We start from the raw sequence: 20,595 nt of genomic DNA, 5'->3' as shown, positions 1-20,595 counted from the left end.
CTCTGAGCTGGCAGTCAGCACAGAGCCCGACGCGGGGCTCGAACCCACGAACCGTGAGATCATGACCCAAGCGAAAGTCGGATGCTTAACCGACTAAGCCACCCAGGCGCCCCAAGAAATTTTCAAAAAAATGTCAGCATACACTTACTATTTAAAAACAAAGAAATACTTTGTCATGCAGTTTAGGAAAAGATAAGCACACTTACACAATACCTATTTTAAATTTTTTGATATACATGCTCTAAAAAGTACTTACACTATATCCAAGCCATTCACGATGTTTGTACAATTACACAACATGTCTCTCTCATTTATTTGATTACAAAACTATTTTGCCTTTTGGGCCACAGATAATAACTTTAAGGGTTACAGCTTCTATTATCAAGTTCTACCTAATGCTGCCATCTAGTAGTTCACAGTGTAACTGCAGGCAAAGCACGTTAAACTGCTGAGGTGCTCTTTCAGAGAAAGAACTTTAACACAGAAGCATAAATAGTCCTTATTAAAGTTCTGTAACAGGGGCGCCTGGGTGGCTCAGTCGGTTAAGTGTCCCAACTTTGGCTCAGGTCATGATCTCATGGTTCACGGGTTCGAGCCCTGCGTCGGACTCTGTGCTGACAGCTCAGAGCCTGGAGCCTACTTCAGATTCTGTGTCTCCCTCTCTCTCTGACCCTCCCCTGCTCACACTGTCTCTCTCTCACACACACAGAAATAAATAAAACATTTAAAATTTAAAAAAATAAGATAAAGCTCTGTAACAATTGTTAGTAAAATATGAAAAATTTAGATAATTTTGTATATTTTATTTTACAAATGTTTCAAAGATATCACCCATCAACCCCTTATTTAGGTCTTGTCATTTTGCCCTTATTTTAATGGAATCAAGATTTCTTTCATTCTGTTCCTCTTTAAGAATATTTTTAACGTTTTTATTTATTTTTGAGAGACAGAGCGTGAGTGGGTGAGAGAAAGAAAGAGAGATAGAGAATCCAAAGCAGGCTTCAGGCTCTGATCTGTGAGCACAGAGCCCAACGTGGGGCTCAAACTCACAAACCATGAGATCATGACCTGAGCTGATGTCAAATGCTTAACCAACAGAGCCACCCAGATGCCCTACTCTCTAAGAATTTTTAAAGTATTTTCTGGAAGTATATACTTCAAAAAATTTTAAATACTCTTTTCTCATAAGAAAGTAAAGTAAACCATTTAGACTATGTCAAAAAATAATAGAACCTTTTCATTCTAGTGTTTATTTCAATAGTGTAATAATTCTATATTATGCTGAATTATGACCTTATTTTTATTGAGGGAGAACAGATATAAAAATTATATTAGTTTCAGATGCACAGCATAATGATTTGGTAGTCATATGTATTACAAAATGATCACCATGGTAAGTCTAGTTAATATCTGTCACCACAGGGGTGCCTGGGTGGCTCAGTTGGTTAAGCATCTGGCTTCGGCTCAGGTCATGATCTCACGGTTCGTGGGGTTGAGCCCTGAGTTGGGCTCTGTGCTGACAGCCAGCTCAGAGCCTGGAGCCTGCTTCAGATTCTGCATCTACCTCTCTCTGACCTTCCCCTGCTCACGCTGTCTCTCTCTCTCTCAGAAATAAATAAAACATTAAAAAATTTAAAAAAACATATTGTCACCATATACAGTTACAGAATTTTCTTTCTTATGAGAATTTTAAGATCTACTCTATTAGCAATTCTCATATATGCAACATAGAATTTTTTTAATGCTTGATGAATCTGTGTGTCACCCTTGCGTGGTGGTCATGCTAACTCCTGTATCCTCCTGATCTCTGTGTATGTGCTGCCAAAGTGATGTGCGATATCACTGCAACGTAATATTTGCTAATCGCCATAGTGTACATTATATCACCAAGAGTCATTTTTATCCTATAACTGAAACTGTGCACTGCTGACCCCCTTGAGCCTCTTTCCCCAACCCCTCGATCCCTGCCTCTGACAACCATCAACCCATTCTCTTATCTGTAAGCTTGGTTTTTTATTTGGTTTAGTTTAAAATTTCACCTTATTAAGTGAGATCATACAGTATCTCTCTCTCTGACTTATCTCACCTAGCATAATGCCCTCAATGTCCATCTGTGCTGTCACAAATGGCTGGCTTTCTTTCTCTTTAAAGAGTATTCCAGTGGGTGGGGTGGTGGTGGTGTGCGAACATGCGCGATGAACCCCACAGTAAAGAACACAAAATCAGACATGCTCAGGGTTTAAAGGGTTTTCACAGGGACTCCATTCTTGCCACCTACTCAGTGTGGATTTCCTAGACAACAGTCCTGCCCAGGGCCTTCAGTGCTGCAGTATCTCCAGGCGAATCACTTTGCCTTGAGACAGGGAGTGCCAAGAGCTGCTGTTCACCAAGCCCGATAGTTCCCTGTTGCATCTATCTCTCTGTAGTCTTAATTCACCCTTGGCCATCCCTCCCTCCACCCCCAAGTTTTAACTCCGTGCCTTTGTTTGACGGACGCAGAGGGAGAGGGAGGGAGAGAGAAAATTGTAAGCAGGCTCCACACTGGGTGGGGCTCAATCTCACAACTGTGAGATCATGACCTGAGCTGAAATCAAGAGTTGGATGCCCAACCAACCGAGCCCCCCACAAGCTTCCCATGGCTTTTCCAAATGTGACTGCCGAAACAATTATGACTTTCAGTGCCCCACAGTTGATTTCTGTCGGCTAAGGAGAAAAACCTGATATTCTCTCTTCAGCAGTTTATATGTGCATTTTGAGCCCATGACTCCAGCTTGCTAAACCAGTTAATGTGTTCCAGCTATTGCTCTTTGAAGACAACTACTAGCAGTTCCCCCAAACCCATTTCTCCCGAGTATCTCCAGGGATTCGGCTGCCTTGCTAAGTAAGGATTGTTTCCCAGCCTCCCCTATGACTAGGTGCAGCCACATAACCAAGTTCCTGCCAGTGATGTGTGAGCAGTAGTGACATTTACAACTTCCAAAGCACCTGGTGAAAAAGCAATCCCTCATCCTGGACTTCCCTTCTAATTCCTCAATGCTGGCTAGAGATGGAAACACTGAGTCACCTTGGAGGATGACTGAGTCCCACCAGTTCAGTCCCTTAATAACTTCCTAGAAAAGAGCTCACCCACCTACCAGGTATGTTACAAAGAGAAAACATTTATCTGTGCTCTCTGAGTCCCTGCATTTAGAGTTTCTTTGTTACAAGAGCTTAGCCTAAAGATACTAAAATATCTTCCCAGCTTTTGTAATTTCAAAATATGATGAGCAGACATGCTATAGTTTTAAAGCAATCATGGATCAACATCAATCAGGACAAGCATGGAACAAGAACACTGTAAGAAGGTAAATTTTATTCTTCATTTTTGTATTATTATAAGAGACAAATGATTCTCAGAGCATAAGAAAAAAGCACTAGCAAATGGGAGGCTCTGAAGTAAGCCAATTCTGGAGCACAGCCAGTTTCTGCCTACCCTATTTTACACCCTCCTGGATGATAGAAAGATGTTAAACACTCAAGGTAAATAACTCTTCAGATTAAATCACTGGGAAAGGTCCTTAAAAAACACATAGATTTTACTTAGGAAAATCTACCCTACCCTACCATTTAAAAACTTAAACCATTTTGATTCATCCTTACATGAGAACATGACAAAAAGAGTGGACCTAAAACCAACTCAAAAGATTTTCTGTACATCACAGGGCACTCTTAGAGTAAAAAGACAACCTATGGAATTAGAGGAAATATTTGCAATCATACATCTGACAAGGAGTTATTATCTAGAGAATATAAAGAACTCCTACAATTCAACAAAAAATTCAACCTGGAGAGTTGCAAGGTGAGCACCTGACTTCAGCTCAGGCTATGATCTCACAGTTCGTAAGTTCGAGCTCCACGCTGGACTCACTGCTGTCACCACAGAGCCGGCTTCCGATCCTCTGTCTCCCCGCCCCATCCCTCATCTCTCTGCTCCTTCCCTGCTCATCCTCTCAAAAATAAGCAAAACAAAACGACAATGGACATGAACAGAAATCCTCCAAAGAAGATACACAAATGGCCAACAAGCACATGAAAAGATGTTCAAAATCAATAATCATCAGGGAAATGGAAACGAAAACCACAATGAGATACCGCCTCACACCCATTAGAATCACTATTATAAAAACAAAACAAAATAACAAGTGTTGACGAGGCTGTAGAGAAATTGGTATGCTTGTGCATTGCTGGTAGAAACATAAAATGGTGTAGCCATAAATGTTTCCATTTTATGGAAAGCAGTATGGTGGTTCCTCAAAAATTAAAGCCAGAATCATGACATGGTTTAGCAATTCTACTTCTGGGCATATGCTCAACAGAAATGAAAGCAGGGTCTTAAAGAGGTAGTTGTAGCCCATGCTCACAGCATTAGTCCTACGAGCCACAGGTGGAAGCAACCCAAACATCCACTAGCAGGCAAACAGATAAACAAAATCTGCTGTAACACAACAGAATAGTACTCAGCCTTAAAAAGTAAGGAAACTCAGTCACGTACAAGGATGAACCGTGAGGACGTTGTGCTCAGTGAACTAAGCCAGTCACAAAGGACAAACACTGTGGGATTCCAACTACACGGCGTTTCTAGAATGTGGAGCGGTGGTTGCCAGCGATGGGAGTTGCTGTTTGACGTGCACGTAGTTTCAGTGTGAGAGGAGGAAAGTTCTGGAGCTTGGTCACCCACATGTGAATGTACTTAACATCACTGCACTGTATCTCATGTTGTTTTATTTTCTCACAATTAAAACACCATATTAAATTTGTTCCAAGGCCACCTTTATGTTTAACTCTTAGTAGAATATCAGGCACAAATAGCATCTAAAATGGAATCTTCTCAAGGCCCTTGTCCAGGGATACCATGTTCTACAGAGGAAAATGGTTTCCTAAGAAAAATGCAATGAAGGCAGATCTGCTGTATAAACAAAAATGTTTTATCAGAGGAATGAGGACATGTCTATTACTGAATACTACCCAATACAGAAATATTTAGAAATTAACATAAAAATATTTTTATTACCTTCTACTGATTAATGTCTTTTTAAAAATTTTATTTCAGGGGCACTTGGATTGCTCAGTAGGTTGAGCATCCAACTTTGGCTCTGGTCATGATCTCACAGTTCGTGAGTTTGAGCCCCACATCGGCTCTGTGCTGACACCTCAGAGCCTGGAGCCTGCTTCAGATTCTGTGTCTCCCTCTCTCTCTCCCCCTCCCGTGCTCATGCTCTGTCTTGCTTTGTCTCTCAAAAATAAATAAATGTTAAAAAATTTTTTTTTAAATTTTATTTCAGTCTCAACAAGACTTCCAATCAGAAAGTGAAGAGTTCCAAAACCAGCTCATCACTGTAGGGGGCAGTAAAAGCACAGTGTTTGTCGACGACAAGCCTAGCCACGTCAGTGAGTAGGGTAGAATGAGATAAGGTACAAGAGCGATCTAACACTACTTCCTGCACGACTAGCTGGGCCGATTCTCCTCCAGGAGTAAATTGCACGATGTCTCTCAACACTCAAATAAGTGTTTCTCCTGCTCAAACACTTTGACCCCAGCGCTGGGACTCCACCATTTTTGGTCTCATTCTTTGGCCTGCTAGGTCTTTGGGATCCTATCTACTTAGACACATGAGGTATTCAATTCTGGGGACATGCATAGTTTTCTTTCTTATAGAAAAAGAAACACACAGACACGAATCAAATCAATAGCCAATTAGTAAGGGTCCCTGATTGTGAAGCACTCTGTTACATGCTCTGAAATCCCTGAAGATGATGTGCCAGGTCCTCCTTAGCCAGACACACACACCACGTGAAGAACGACATGAGAGAGGAGTTTGCCACCAAGGGAGAAGCAGCAACAGAACTGTAAGCACAGACGTCTCAGGCGCCTTTCACTCCCAGTTCTGCGTCGCTCCGAGGACCATGAGAAGAAAGCTTCTACTAGAGGCAGGATGAAGCAGCCCCAGCGTCTGCCTCCCTGGGTCCAGACACGCACCCTGGCTGGCTGCCTCCTGAGGGTGGTACCACCCGCTTCCTTCTCCTGTCTGTTAAGATTCTATTTAGACCGTGTGGCTCGCTCACGGCAAGAGGCTGCATGAGCCAAAAGTCAGACACTCCTCATCCAGAACATCCATGCAGAAATGTAAGCAATAAGAAGATAACCTCACTCCAAAAATGTAACTGACTTGTCACCGGGGCCACATTAACTTTTCAGCCTGAGAGGGAGAGTTCTGGCAAACAGCTCTTCTGAGTAACCCAGATCAGTGCAGTTTTATTACCAAGGAAACAGAGGCCCGCAGAATTTCTGTCTTCCTCTGCAGGCTGATTATAATGTCTCCAAGAGGTTCTCCACCAGCACCGACACCAGCTCTCCCAGGGGAGGGTGGGAAACCCAGTGACTGAGAGAGGGCTGCGTGGACTTGGCGTGTTCTCACAGCCGCTCGTCCTGCCTGCCGTATAGAAAAGGAATGATTACAGGAGAAAGGTAAAAGCAGATAACCACATCAGCTGCAGCCACTGAGCAATCTACTAGAAATGGATAACCGAGTAAAGAATAAATCAAATCAAATCTGTTAAGAAGAGTGAGGTGACCTGAAGATAAAGGAAAACTGACGTAGAGACACACACACTGAAGACCACCACCGCGACATGAGACGTCAACGGAGGGCAAAGGCCGGGAACGCGCAGAACCTCTCGGAGCTCCGGGTGCTTGGTTCTGAGGAGGCCCAGACACCCACCCCACACACTCAAGGCTCCCTGGGAGGAGGTTTCCCCCAAATGAATCCTGGACGCGTTGAGGTTTCCGTGCAGAGATGTGAGGGCACAGAGCCCCAGGGCCTGGCCCACGTCTCTCAGCTGCAAAACCTGGAGGAGACAAAGACAAATGACTGACCACTGAGGGAAGGGTCCCTTACAGCTGCACGGTGCCAAAGGAGGGGGAGCCTTGCAGAAAGCCTCATCCCACATTCCCTCCCTTCCAGGTGGGGACAGTGAGAATCAGAGAAATATATATATTTTTTAAGATAGTGCAACTAATTAGTTAGCGGTGGAGACAGAGCTCTCATACTAACCATTCCTAGTCTGAAAATTCCCAGGAAAAATCTAAATGTGCTACAAAGAAAAAAAAGGGACATTTCAGGCAGAAAAGAGACCAAGAGAACTACTATTCTGGTGTCTAAAACATGTACTTTACATAAGCTCTAAGGAATGAGATGATTCACAGGTAAGAACTGAGACAAGGTGTTTTTAAAAATTACTCATAGAAACAGCTTCCAAAAGGCAGAGACGTTCAACCCAGTCTTTGCCAACTCAAAGCCCAAGCTTTTTAAAAAACAAAAAAACAAAACAGGGGCACCTAGGGGCTCAGTCGACTTTGAGTCAACTTCGGTAAACATGCGACTCGGCTCATGACATGATCTCAGTTACTGGGTTCGAGGCCCGTGTCGGGCTCTGTGCTGACAGCTCAGAGCCTGGAGCCTGCTTTGGATTCTGTGTCCCCCCCCCCCTCTCTGTCCCTGTCCCACTCACGCTCTGTCTCTGTCTCAAAAATAAGTAAACATTAAAAAATTTTTTAAAAACCACCTTTTTGAATATGAAATGCAACACACATACAAAAAAGTGCAGCACATGCGGAAAAATCCATTTGCTTCTATTCCCTTCTCCATCCTGCTCCGCACAGGAGGCCGAGGGCACAGATCCCATCCAAGGACTCAAGGGCCCCCTGACTCTGCTGTGTTCTGCTAATGGGGCCTCACAGTGGGTTTAGTGACGAGAAGTCGGAGGCAGGGTACCCATGCCCCTGGTTCCCTCAGCCACACTGTCCCTAGGCCCAGAGTCACTACTGTTGTCCAGACAGCTAACTATAAGGGGCCTCTGTCTCCAGGTTCTAGTAACCTCCCCCTCCCTGGACCTCTTGAGGCCTGAGCGGGGCGAGCACAAGGCAACGGTCCCACCAGTTTCCTCTTTTCTCACGAGGTTCCGTTCTTTTGTCATGAGACCCTTACAAACCAGCCCTCCTTGACTTACCTTACTTTATTTTTCCTTGACATATTTTAAATCTGTATTCTATAGATATTCTTACAGACAGAAGGACAAAACAAAGATATACAGCTTAATGAGTTACCAGAAAACATACACTAGGGTTACTAGCTCTTGGGTCAATAAACAGACCCAGCCAGTCCTGGACTCTTTTCCGGTGTGCCTTCCTGCACATTACATGCTCTCACAACCTTCCAGAAACTTTCAGCACCTCACCATGAATCCCTAAAACATTTTATTTCCATTTTGTCCGCTTCTTAAACTTCATATAAATGAGATCATACAATATAAATTCCTTCATGTCCGGCTTTTGCCACTTAACTCTCTATAGATTTACCCATGTTGTTGCATGTGCCTTCTATGGGATTCATTCTGATTGTGAAAAGCGGTACTTGTATGTCTATACAACAGCTGACTTACCCGTTCTGTAGCTGAACACTGGGTGGTTCCTAGCGCTACTGGAAATAATGCTACTAGGAACATTCTCATCTAGGTTTCCTGACACACAGGAGCATGTATTTCTACCTACGGGTGAATCTGAGCCATAGGGTATATGTATCTTCATTTTACTACTTAGTAATCAACTGTTTTCCAAATTTAAACTCCCACCAGCAATGTCCCAGAGCTCCCGGTTGCTGGAATGCACCATTTCCTTTAACGGTGAGACCCGAGTCTATAGAAGGCCACCGCGCACCATGCGATAACCACCGAGTTCCACTCGATCGGCTGTCCTGGGATTCCTACTGGATCTCCAGTCAGTAGTGAAATGTCGCACTGCCACCTCTTGGCCTGGGTCCTGCAGGATTTCACTGTCATGTAGCAGCCTCCTCCCAAGACCCTCTAAGTGAGAGAATCTTTAATATCTTTAAGAGACTCTACCTTCATTGCTGATTTAGATCTACTTTAACTAGAGTTATATATCACTCTGGTTATCTGGGTTCAATTTGTTTGCTGTAAGTAACTGCCTGTCTATATGTCTGTAAAATTTTTAAACAGCACAAAAGTTGCCAAGGTAAGGGAATTTGAGAATTGCTAAATTTATAATACAATTTAGAGAATCAAGAGAAAAGGAGGATAGCTGTAAGGTGCTACATTTTTCTTTTTTTTTTTTTTAAATATTTTTATTTATTTCTAGGAGAGAGAGAGAGAGACAGCGTGAGCAGGGGAAGGTCAGAGAGAGAGGGAGTCACAGACTGAAACAGGCTCCAGGCTCTGAGCTGGCAGTCAGCACAGAGCTCGACGCGGGGCTCGAACCCAGAACCGCGAGATCATGACCTAAGCGAAAGTCGGACACTTAACCGACTAAGCCACCCAGGCGCCCCAGGGTGCTACATTTTTCTTAAAAACAGATTTAGGCAAATAGTATCTCAATATTCATTATCCAGAAAACACTATTCAATATAGCTTCCCCATTAAAACAAAACAAATCAAAACAAACAAAAAACCAAAGAAGTCTGTTTAGCCACAAGTTGGAAAAATAGAGAGGTAGGGACACAAATTCCATAGCCTCAAAGTGAGAGACTGATAAGGCCACACAGAAGAGCCATCCACTCCCCGTTCACAGCACCCCTCACAACACTCTTCTTGAGGACAGACGGACTGTCCACCATCCACCCCAGCCTTTGGTAGCGACAGCCTCATGGCCACCCACACGGGGAAAAACAAACATTAAGTACTGATCCCCTTGTCACAACACTGGGGTAAGTAATTAGAACAAGGCTCCCCCTTACACGTGCTGTGGTAAACAGAAATACATCAAGAACAGGAAATACAATTCTGTGGTACAGACAACTCTCTAACACAAAGCATGTTTTATAGGGATCTACTGTATAAATCTAATAACTACATCCTTTCTATGGAAATTGGTCTAACTAAACTATATTCACCCAAAAATTGGGCTCCAGTGCTAAAATAAAACCTCACTGAGGGTTTTTTAAAAAATTTTTTTTCAATATTTATTCATTTTTGAGAGAGACAGAGTGTGAGTGGGCAAGGTGTAGAGACAGAGGGAGAATCCGAAACAGGCTCCAGGCTCTAAGCTGTCAGCACACAGCCCGACACGGGGCTCGAACTCATGAGCTGTGAGATCATGACCTGAGCCGAAGTTGAACACTTAACTGAGTGAGCCACCCAGGCGCCCCCTGAGGGCTTTTAACATCTAAACCAGAATTCAGAAATGGAACTGAAACAGATAATTTCACAAAATGAAGGGAAGTGAATCCCCTGTGTTACGTGAAATCCCTCTTTTGCAAAAGGTGAAAAATTTCTCTTGCACTCATGTTCCAAAATAAGTGAGGAAATTAAAGCTGCACCAGTAGTCCCTGAATGAGGCAAGTTCTTCTATTTGAATAAAAACTCATTAGGCATAAGTATTAAAGAAGCAAGCTAGACACTACGAAAGTTTAATTCCCAATCCATTGTTAACTTGCTGCCAATTGGTTTGGGGAAGTTTTTTTCACCATGAGACTTTTCTAGCTTAAAGGTGTTGTGAAGGACCAGGAAGGGCCAGGGCCACACAGAACGATGAAGCGCTGCAGGGGTCACAGAGAGGAGAGGAGGGCGCTGCCCCGGTGCCCGGGTCTCCACATCTGCCTGTGGTTGGCAGGTTCCCTCCTGTATGTTGGTCAAAGTGTCCCTGGTGCTGTCACCAGGTTCAGTGATCCACTCATGACTCCCTCAAAACTCCATTTCTTTTTGTTGTTGTTGTTAATTTATTTTTAATTTTTTAAATAGAAACATCTATTTTCTTTTTTTAAAATAGTTTACTGTCAAGTAGGTTTCCATATAACACCTCATGCTCATCCCCACAAGTGCCCTCCTCCATGCCCATCACCCCCCTTCCACTCCCCCCCACCCCCATCTGCCCTCGGTTTGTTCTTGGCATTCAGAAGTCTCTCATGGTTTGCTTCCCTCCCTCTCCCCCACCATTTCCCCCCTTCTTCTCCCCCACGGTCCTCCGTTAAGTTCCTCCTAATCCTCCCATACGTGCAAACATACGGTAGCTGTCCTTCTCTGCCTGACTTATTTCGCTCAGCATAACACCCTCAAGGTCCATCCATGTTGCTACACACGGCCAGGTTTCATTCTTTCTCATTGCCATGTAGTATTCCCATTTCTTCACCTACTGTTTCAGTCACATGTTCAACCAACATTTATTTTCATTTTTTTAACTTCCTTTTTTTTTTTTTTTTAATTTTACAGAGAGTGTGAGCAGGGAGAGGTAGAGAGAGAGGGAGAAAGAGAATCCCAAGCAGGCTCCATGCATAGCACAGAGCCCGATGCAAGGGTTGATCCCACAACCTTGGGATCATGACCCAAGCCAAAATCAAGAGTCAGATGCTCAACTGACAGCCACCGAGGCGCCCCTCAATCAATATTTATTAAATGCTTGCTACCCACGCACATACACAACATATGCCATCCCCCAGAAACCTCAATGCAGTGGAGGTTAAAAGACAAGGAAATATTCAGCAACAATACAAACACAGGCCACTACCAAGCACTAAGGGGAAACACCAAGCGCTACAGAACCTTACAGGGGTGAAGAATCAACCCAGCTTCAGAGGCCAGGGAAAATTTCCTGGAAGATGCAGCCCTGAAACTAAGACTTGAAGGCTGAGCAGCAGCGGTAAGGACGACACGGGCTGGCAGAGCAGCACGGGAAGGGCGAGGAAGGGCGAACGAAGAGGGTGCCCTCGGACTGACACAGAGGAAAGGGGAAAAGAGCTGATGATCTACCCTTCAGTCACTGATTAACTATGGTTTTTATCTGAGGACAAAAAGAGCATGGGCCCTCAAACTGTCTTAAATAAAAAAATAAAAATAGAAATAAGTTCATGTATGTTTCAAAACCTGTTACATCATGAATAGCCAAAAATAAAGGTAAGTAAAAATTTAAGACAAACAAATGAGATGATGACTTTTTTTTAAGAAAAGATTTTTAAAAAATTTAATGTAAAGAGGCAGGCGAGGACTAGGGTTGCTCACTTCCCTTTCCATTGCTTTCACTTCCCTTCCTAGGTTAAAATACTCCCAACATGTAAATTAATCCACTAAAGAATTCTAGTCCTTTCTTAGTAATCTGCAGAGATGTTTATACAAAAAGAATTATTTCTAGATTTCCATGTGACAGAAAAGGGATATGATGCATTGCAGACTAAAAAACAAAGCAAATCTAAGTGGATAAATGTATATGCAAAGCAGAAGCAAATAAATGGGCTCCAAATTTTAACCACTTAGAAATATTTTAACAGTAGAAGTAGATATTTTATGACCTCAAGAACTTTATAGTAAAGGGGAACTCTGTTTAGGAGTATCTAAATTAGTAGTAAGTGCCAGGTACTATGTTAAACACTTGGGATTTTTCTGGTTTAGAGTCCTCACAATCCTACCAGATGAGCATTATCTCTAGCTTAACTGTATAGAAACTAAGTAGGAACAAAGACTCAGAAGGGTTAGGTAACTAGACAAAGTCACACAGCTTAAAAAGTGAAGAAGCTACACTATGAATCCCCTGTTGGTCAACATTGAGAGCCTGAGTAGCTCAGTCAGTTAAGCGTCTGACTCCTGATTTTGGCTCAGGTCATGATCTCACAATTCGTTAAGATGCAGCCTTACACTGGGCTCTGTGCTAACAGTGTGGAGCCTTCTTAGGATTCTCCTCTCTCTCTCTGCCCCTCTCTCCCTTTCTTCCTCCTTCCCTCTCTCTCCCTCTCTCAAAATATTTTAAAATTATTAAAATTTTAAATAATAATAAAATAAAAAATATTTTAAAAATCTCATTCTCTTTCAATAGATGATGCAGACTTTAAACATCAAAGTAAATGAACTGAATACATTTTTCTTTTTTTGTTTGATTCTCTTAAATATATACCATCATTTCAAAGGGAGCTTACGCTAAGCATGACTTCATAAACAAATCACTTGTGAAAGAGAGAAACCACATCCAGGGTAAAGTCATAAATTGAAAAAGCCTTATTTCAGAGAGTACTTCCTGAAAGAGGCAAAGCAGCAGCTACAGCCGTACAAGTACCAACTCCTGTATCAGGAATTACATTTGAAACAACTCTGTGAAGCAACAGAAGAGCCTGCATTTCTTAGACATGCCATTTCTAGAAAGATCTACGTTAACATAAGAGATCACTTTTATATACTGGATATAATGAAAAAGGTTCCTCTCCAGCACAGCCTTTTGATGGACAGGAGGTAAGTGGCATTTAGTTAATTTCATCACAGATTATCACCAAGTAATGCTAATACTTCAGAGGCATACACTTCCAGGTATACGATAAGTAAGTCACGGGGATGAAAAGTACAGCATGGGAAACATGGTCAATAATACCGTAATAACTTTGTACGTTAGTGACTGAAAAAAAAAGCTGCACTTACTAAATTTTAAAATCATTTGTCTCATTTTTAATAATACATTACTGAAACTATGTTGGCGAAGGACCTTGAAATGGTTTGTGCTGTCACCTTCCAGCATTATTATGTGTGATTTCTTTATTTTCAACATTGTTTTACGTTAGTAAATGTGATATTTTTCAACTTAAGGAAAAAGCTAAGATGGTAAGTCATTAAGTATATTTACAAGTCTTTGTCACCTAGTTCCACGCTGTTATCACACTATTTCACAATATGTACTCAAATTCTTTTTAAACAAGAAAGACTAGAGATAATCACTGAATCTGAAGTTTTTTAAATGCTGACTTGAAAGCCAATCACTTTGTAATATTTATCCAAAAATGTATCTGTGTGTACAGAGCATGACCTATCTGTAATGCCTTTAAAACATGCATCACACATAGTTTTTTCAACCTTAAGCAAATGAACACAAGTGTTAGTGACATAAGAGCAGCTTGAGCCCAACGAGGGATCAAAGATTTACTCGGAAAGGCTTTGTAACTAGGAAATTTATGTGACAAAATTCAGGGATGAGGATGGGGGAAGCGAGTTCTGAGACAATATCAAAGGAGAAAAATGATACAAAATTTCATTTACGTTACAATTGCTACCACTTAAAAATTCAATGAAAATTAAAAATAATAGTCAAGACTCCAAAGTGATTCTCCTTTGTATGATACTGAAGACTTAATTTTTCTATGTAGTGTTTTTCTCGTTTGATAGAAATTAATATTCTAGTCACACCAATATTCTGAAATTTTAACATAGGTTATTAATACATAGAATTCCATTCCAAAATCATATCTAACTTAGATATTTGGCAAACCAGTGACAGTCAGGGAGGAAGGAAGGAAGAAAGGAGGGAGGGTGGGAATGGAAAAACTCACACCTTGTGTGTGTCCACAGCAATTGCTCAAATTCATTTTAAATGATCAACAGCCCATGATGCCACTAACCAGACTGCTCACCACCCCCACAGCTCTCACTGAAGAGAGACTGGTGGCTAAATTAGAGACAGCCCACTCTGCAAAGTGACATTTCAGAAGGAGACTTTTCTTATACCTCCATCTTTCAAGGGGAGACCACAAGATTCCATTTCCTTGTAAGGGAGTTTATTTTTAAATCACTGCTGTTGCCATTGCACTGAGGACGATGGAAGTCTCACTCTGAGAGGGATCTCATCACTGATACAATCACAACTGAACTCCTTTCCACTCGAAATGGACTCTGTTTTCGGAGGGACGGGAATTAGTTTCTGCATGCACATAAAGTTACAGAGCGATTTCTAATTAATAACAATTTGTCTGTCATATTCCTTTTTTACATTTAATTTGACAAATAATACTTAATTCTGTGTCTAGACAGAGTGAGGGCATGCAAGTTACTACACTAGCAATGTCCTCTTCTCAAGGTGTTGCTTTCTGTGGGCATCAACAACACGCCTTCTAGGACGCTGTAACAAACACCATCCGGAGGACGGCAGTGGGCACGCCCACCTGTGCGTTAAAAACTAGCTCATCTGTTGTTCTGAGAGTCAAGTTCCCAATCTGTAGACCATGGCACAACACGCTGCTGTTTCTAGACCTATGATAATTGAGAGAACATAATACTATTAAGAAATGTTTCCATTTAAAAATAATAGATTTAATGACCAACCAAGTCAGCCTTTGCGGACATCCTGGAAAGTAGCTGCTGTGGGTCATTCCTTCACCCCATCAATTCAGCAAACATCTTCTTACTGAGCGCCTACTTCCTCCTGTGGGCTCCACACGCAGTGGAAATACAGCAATGAAAAGTCCCTGCTCTCAAATGAGAATTCTTGTGAATTAACCACTTATGTGGTTCCTTTACATTAGTTTTCTAATATACATTTTATATGTTAAAACTACATTTATCAAGTAAAAATTCATTATTTGGACATTACTAACCTGGGTTACAAAATATTTAAGCACTAAAAATGATAAAAAGTAGCAAACTGTTTTGTAAGATTCAAAATTCAGAATGGCCTTCTCCCAATTAGTCCCAATAGAATAATGTTTATTATGAGAATACTTGCTACCCAATTTCACACCACAGGAAAAAAATCACTTAAAAAAAATAAAGGTTATTCTTTTAGGGGAGAAGTGAGGTGAGCAGAGAGAGAAAACATAAATTTGCCAGTGCATTGTAATATACCAGACCATTTTAATAGATTGGTGCATTATTAGTAATATACCTAAGAAATATATTTCTTAATACTAAGACACATATATTGACTCTACAACATAAAATACTCTCACAATTAAAATCCACTGAATGTCAAGTCAAGTATGAGAGTGTTAAGCATTTACTTTTCAACAAAGGGTTTTATTCCTCCTATTCTTCTTCACTATTTTGCAGTTTCTAGGTGTCATTCCCCAGAACTATAAGATGACCGCTCCTCACGATCGAGCTCAACCTGGCCCTTCTAACACCTCACACCCAGAAGAATACAAGATCGCAGCCCTTGTCTTCTACAGCTGTATCTTCATAATTGGGTTATTTGTTAATGCCACCGCCTTATGGGTTTTCAGTTGCACCACCAAGAAGAGAACCACTGTAACCATCTATATGATGAATGTGGCGCTATTGGACTTAATCTTTATAATGAGCTTACCCTTTCGGATGTTTTATTACGCAAGAGGCGAGTGGCCATTTGGAGAGTACTTCTGCCATATTCTTGGGGCTCTGACAGTGTTTTATCCAAGTATTGCTCTATGGCTTTTTGCTTTTATTAGTGCCGACAGATACATGGCCATTGTACAGCCAAAATATGCCAAAGAACTTAAAAACACAGGCAAAGCTGTGCTAACGTGTGTCGGCATCTGGATAATGACCTTGATGACCACCGTCCCACTCCTACTGCTCTATGAAGACCCAGATAAAGCCTCCAGTCCCCCCACCTGCCTGAAGATTTCTGACATCATCCACCTAAAAGCTATTAACATGCTGAACTTCACTCGGCTCACATTATTTTTCTTGATTCCTCTGCTCATCATGATCGGGTGCTACCTGGTCATTATTCACAGTCTCCTTCATGGGAAGACATCTAAGCTGAAACCCAAAGTCAAGGAGAAGTCTATAAGGATCATCATCACACTCGTGGTGCAGGTGCTCGTGTGCTTTATGCCTTTTCACATCTGTTTTGCTTTCCTGATGCTGGAAGGGGAGGAGAACAGTTACAGTCCCTGGGGGGCCTTTACTACCTTCCTCATGAACCTCAGCACCTGTCTGGATGTGATTCTCTACTACATTGTTTCAAAACAATTTCAGGCTCGAGTTATTAGTGTCATGCTCTACCGCAATTACCTTCGAAGCGTGCGCAGAAAAAGCTTCCGATCGGGTAGTTTACGGTCACTAAGCAACGTAAACAGTGAAATGTTATGAATGATAAGCAGGTTTTCGTCTTTAATTTCTTTATATTCACCTTACTGACTACTCTAAGGTCAGTGGATATTCCGTACAATATTACCAAGTCCCTTCCCTCCTGAAAAACCAGCGTAAAAACACTTTTGTGGGATCTTATTATTGTGGCAACGTAATTAAATATTCTGAAGTAGTCTCATGAATTCATTATTTTTATTTTCAAAACATGTATAAAATATATTCTTGAATTACTAGGGGAAAAATATCCAATTTGTGTTTCACATTCAAGTTTTATCTAAATACATAGTTGACAACTTTCTGGATTTAATTCTATGTGCAAGGGAATCATGATGTCTATGAAGTCAGTAGGAAAAAAACAAAAAATCCACCTTCTGTTCAAAATAGTTTAAGTTTTCTTTTTGGGGGAGGAGGGAACATGCAAACAAGGGAGGGGCAGAGAGAGGGGAACAGAGGATCCAAAGCAGGCTCTGCGCTGACAGGCGGACAGCAGAAAGCCTGATGTGAGGCTCGAACGCACAAACCACAAGATCATGACCTGACCTGAAATTGGATGCTCAACCAACTGAACTGCCCAGGTGCCCCCAAAATAGTTTAAATTATTAAATTACAATTTGATTAGGGGCGCCTGGGTGGCTCAGCCAGTTAAACAGCCAGCTCTTAATTTCGGCTCAGGTCATGATCTCATGGTTCGTGAGTTTGAGCCCCACGTGGAGTTCTGCACTGACAGCTCAGAGCCTGCTCAGAATTCTCTGTCTCCCCATCTCTCTCTGGCCCTCCCATATGCTCTTGCTCTCTTTCTCTCAAAATACAGAAATAAACTTAAAGAAAGTTTTTTTAAAATTATAGTTGTATGGGCACCTGGGTAGCTCAGTTGGTTAAGCGTCTGACTTCAACTCAAGTCATAATCTCATGGTTCATGAGTTTGAGCCCCACATCGGGCTCTGTGCTGACAGCTCAGAGCCTCGAGTCTGCTTCAGATTTTGTGTCTCCCTCTCTCTCTGCCCCTCCCCCACTCATGCTATCTCACTGTCTCTCTCAAAAATAAACATTAAAAATATATTTTTAATTATAAATAAACTTTTATTATGATTAAACATATTTATAATACAAATATTATAAATTATAATATAATTATAAATATTATAGTATAAACATATTTATAATATAAATAAATATCATTTTAGATTATAAATACAGTTCTAATTTTATTAGACCAAAACCAAAGTTTCCTTTGGTTTAATCTACATTATTCAGGACTGGAGGTCTAAATTTTACAACATTCTGTGTTCTAAACACCAAACTTCCAGGATTCCTATGCAAACAACTATGTTCAACCTGTCACTGTGACTTGCCACAGACCAAAATTAGCAAGAACAATCACCTGAAGGGGCCTACAAAGGCGACTGCCATCAGCCCTCCCCTACTCCGAATTTATTTTCTTTTGGAAACAGACTACAGTCATTCAATACACACTGACAGCCTACCATGCACCATACTCCACCTACATCCAACGGAGGAGACCTAACCCGAGACCCTATTTCTGCCCAGTAACTCAAGTTGATTCCTATGATATGAAATTTCTGCTGTATGGTGAAATATCATTCTCCAATATAAATAGTTTAAGCTTCTTATGTGATTAAACATCACATTAAAAGAGAATGATTTTTTTTCTGGGCTGTGTATCATAGTATAATAGCACTAGTCAGGGACCTTGGATTCTCACCCTGGCCTTACCATTTAATTTCGCCTAATAATTAAGTAACAAACCAAGTAACTTCCCCATTTAAAAATAAAAGGAAGTGAACTATCATCTGTAAAGCATATATTATTCTAAATATTATCAAAGTATGCAAATAAGCCAGCCAGAACTACCTTCCTGCTAAATCACCTTCATTACTCTTAAAAGGATCATCTCCTAATGGGACTAAGAATCAAATAAATGCATTAGATACAAATGGATTTCTATAATTAACATGGGTAAATTCATATTCTCTAAAAACAAAAAAGATAAACACAAAAGAGCCTAATCATAAAAAAGAGTTTTAATATTAGAACATCCCTTAGATGATCTTCTAGTCTAACCTTTCTGTTTTATATATAAAGAAACTAACGTCCAAAGAGGTAATGTGACTTGCTCAGCTAAAGAACCAGGACTAGAAACCAAGCTCCTGTTACGTCAACTACCAACTTTTCAGTAGTAAAAAGCTAACAAGCTCACAGAACATACACATTCTCAAAGCTATATAAGATAAAGGAATCAAGGTGATACTGAGATGCAGTTTCTCAACAAAGAGAAAACTGCTTGAAGTCTTTGGTTTGGAGAGTCAAGTGAGCAAGATACCTTAACAAATATCTTAAAGATAACAAATATCTTTAAACAAATATTTCTGAAACAAGGGAAATAACTCCTGTATTTTAAAGATTTATAAGTTTATAGTCATAGCCTCCTCTCAACCGTACAGTCTAATCTGCTCTTACGTATTTATTTATCATTTTTAAAATTTTATTTATTTTTAAAGATATTATTTTTAAGTACGCCCAACGTGGGGCTCAAACCCACAACCCCAAAATCAAGAGTCACATGCTCCAGCCAGGTGCCCCTTATGTAATTAAGGGGCCATTTAATTAAATGGCAAGTTCTCTGCCATGACTTTTCTTAATGAGAAGAACTTAATTTAGGAGCACAAAATACAACAAAAGGAGTACCTGGCTGGCTCAGTGAGTAGCATCCGACTCTTGATCTCAGGGTCATGAGTGCTAGCCCCACATTGGGTGTGGAGCCCACTTTAAAAAAAAATACAGTTAAAAACTCTGTTGATACACACTGAAAATGTATGTTGTGGTTCTCACAGTGAGACTATAATCTAAAAAAACAATTAAAAAATAATTTTATTAAGTGCTCTAATCACATACATTTTAACATGATGTGTAAAAACCCAAAATTCCACTTATCCTGGAGGGATTTAATTCTGAGAAACAATATAATGTCCACATGTAAATACTAACAATTAAAAAATAATAGGTATATAGGTATACAAGGACAGGTGTATAATGGGCATGGGTTACCAGAAGCACCTGACATACATAGCTTTTAATGGACCTATCTTTACTTTCAAAACATAATGGTTACATTTTCTGAATTTCAAACAACAGTCATGAGAATCTATCAGATGCTAGATATAATTTCTATGCAGAGCACTGGAAAAAGAAATGTACATGCCTAGGGTTCAAAGACCTTACTTTAGGGGCACCTGGGTGGCTCAGTCGGTTAGGCTTCCGACTTGGGCTCAGGTCATGATCTCACAGTCCGTGGGTTTGAGCCCTGCGTCCGGCTCTGTGCTGACAGCTCAGAGCCTGGAGCCTGCTTCGGATTCTGTCTCCCTCTCTCTCTCGGCCCCACCTCCGCTCACTCTCTGTCTCTGTCTCTCAAAATAAAATAAAGTCATGAAAAAAACCCCCACAAAGACCTTACTTTATAGCCTTATGGGGCTACACTGTAATCAAGACTACCCCTTCAACATTACAGAATGTAAGGCCATTAGTACATCAAGGGAAACTGGTCCTTCCTCAAACAGCTAGAAGGATAGCATGAAAGGCCCAAAGTAGAGGAACTTAACAGAGGACCAATCGGGAGAAGAAGGGGGGAAATGGTGGGGGAAAGGGAGAGAGGCAAACCATGAGAGACTCTTGAATGCTGACAAAAACTGAGGACTGATGGATGTGGGGGGG

At 41.1% G+C, this 20,595-nt stretch overlaps 2 protein-coding genes across 4 annotated transcripts in view; one reads left to right on the top strand and one right to left on the bottom strand.

Moving 5' to 3' along the window:
- UBAC2 (UBA domain containing 2) overlaps positions 1–20,595 on the bottom strand; it is a 176,719-nt gene that overhangs the window by 115,094 nt on the left and 41,030 nt on the right. The gene's annotated exons all lie outside the window — the stretch shown is intronic.
- Positions 13,072–17,039, top strand: GPR18 (G protein-coupled receptor 18). The gene is made up of 2 exons (XM_039252529.1): positions 13,072–13,263; positions 15,841–17,039. The coding sequence occupies exon 2, from the start codon at positions 15,871–15,873 to the stop codon at positions 16,864–16,866; it is 996 nt and encodes a 331-aa protein (XP_039108460.1). The 5' UTR covers positions 13,072–13,263; positions 15,841–15,870; the 3' UTR covers positions 16,867–17,039.

The sequence above is a fragment of the Hyaena hyaena genome, unplaced genomic scaffold (assembly GCF_003009895.1).
Source record: "Hyaena hyaena isolate Hyena2069 unplaced genomic scaffold, ASM300989v1 scaffold_418, whole genome shotgun sequence".
NCBI classification, from domain to species: domain Eukaryota; kingdom Metazoa; phylum Chordata; class Mammalia; order Carnivora; family Hyaenidae; genus Hyaena; species Hyaena hyaena.
This window is presented reverse-complemented; position numbering and strand designations above follow the sequence as displayed.

What these genes read in the sequence shown, in the direction of transcription:
- GPR18 (XM_039252529.1), top strand. Translation starts at nt 15,871, where the DNA reads ATGACCGCTCCTCACGATCGAGCTCAACCTGGCCCTTCTAACACCTCA.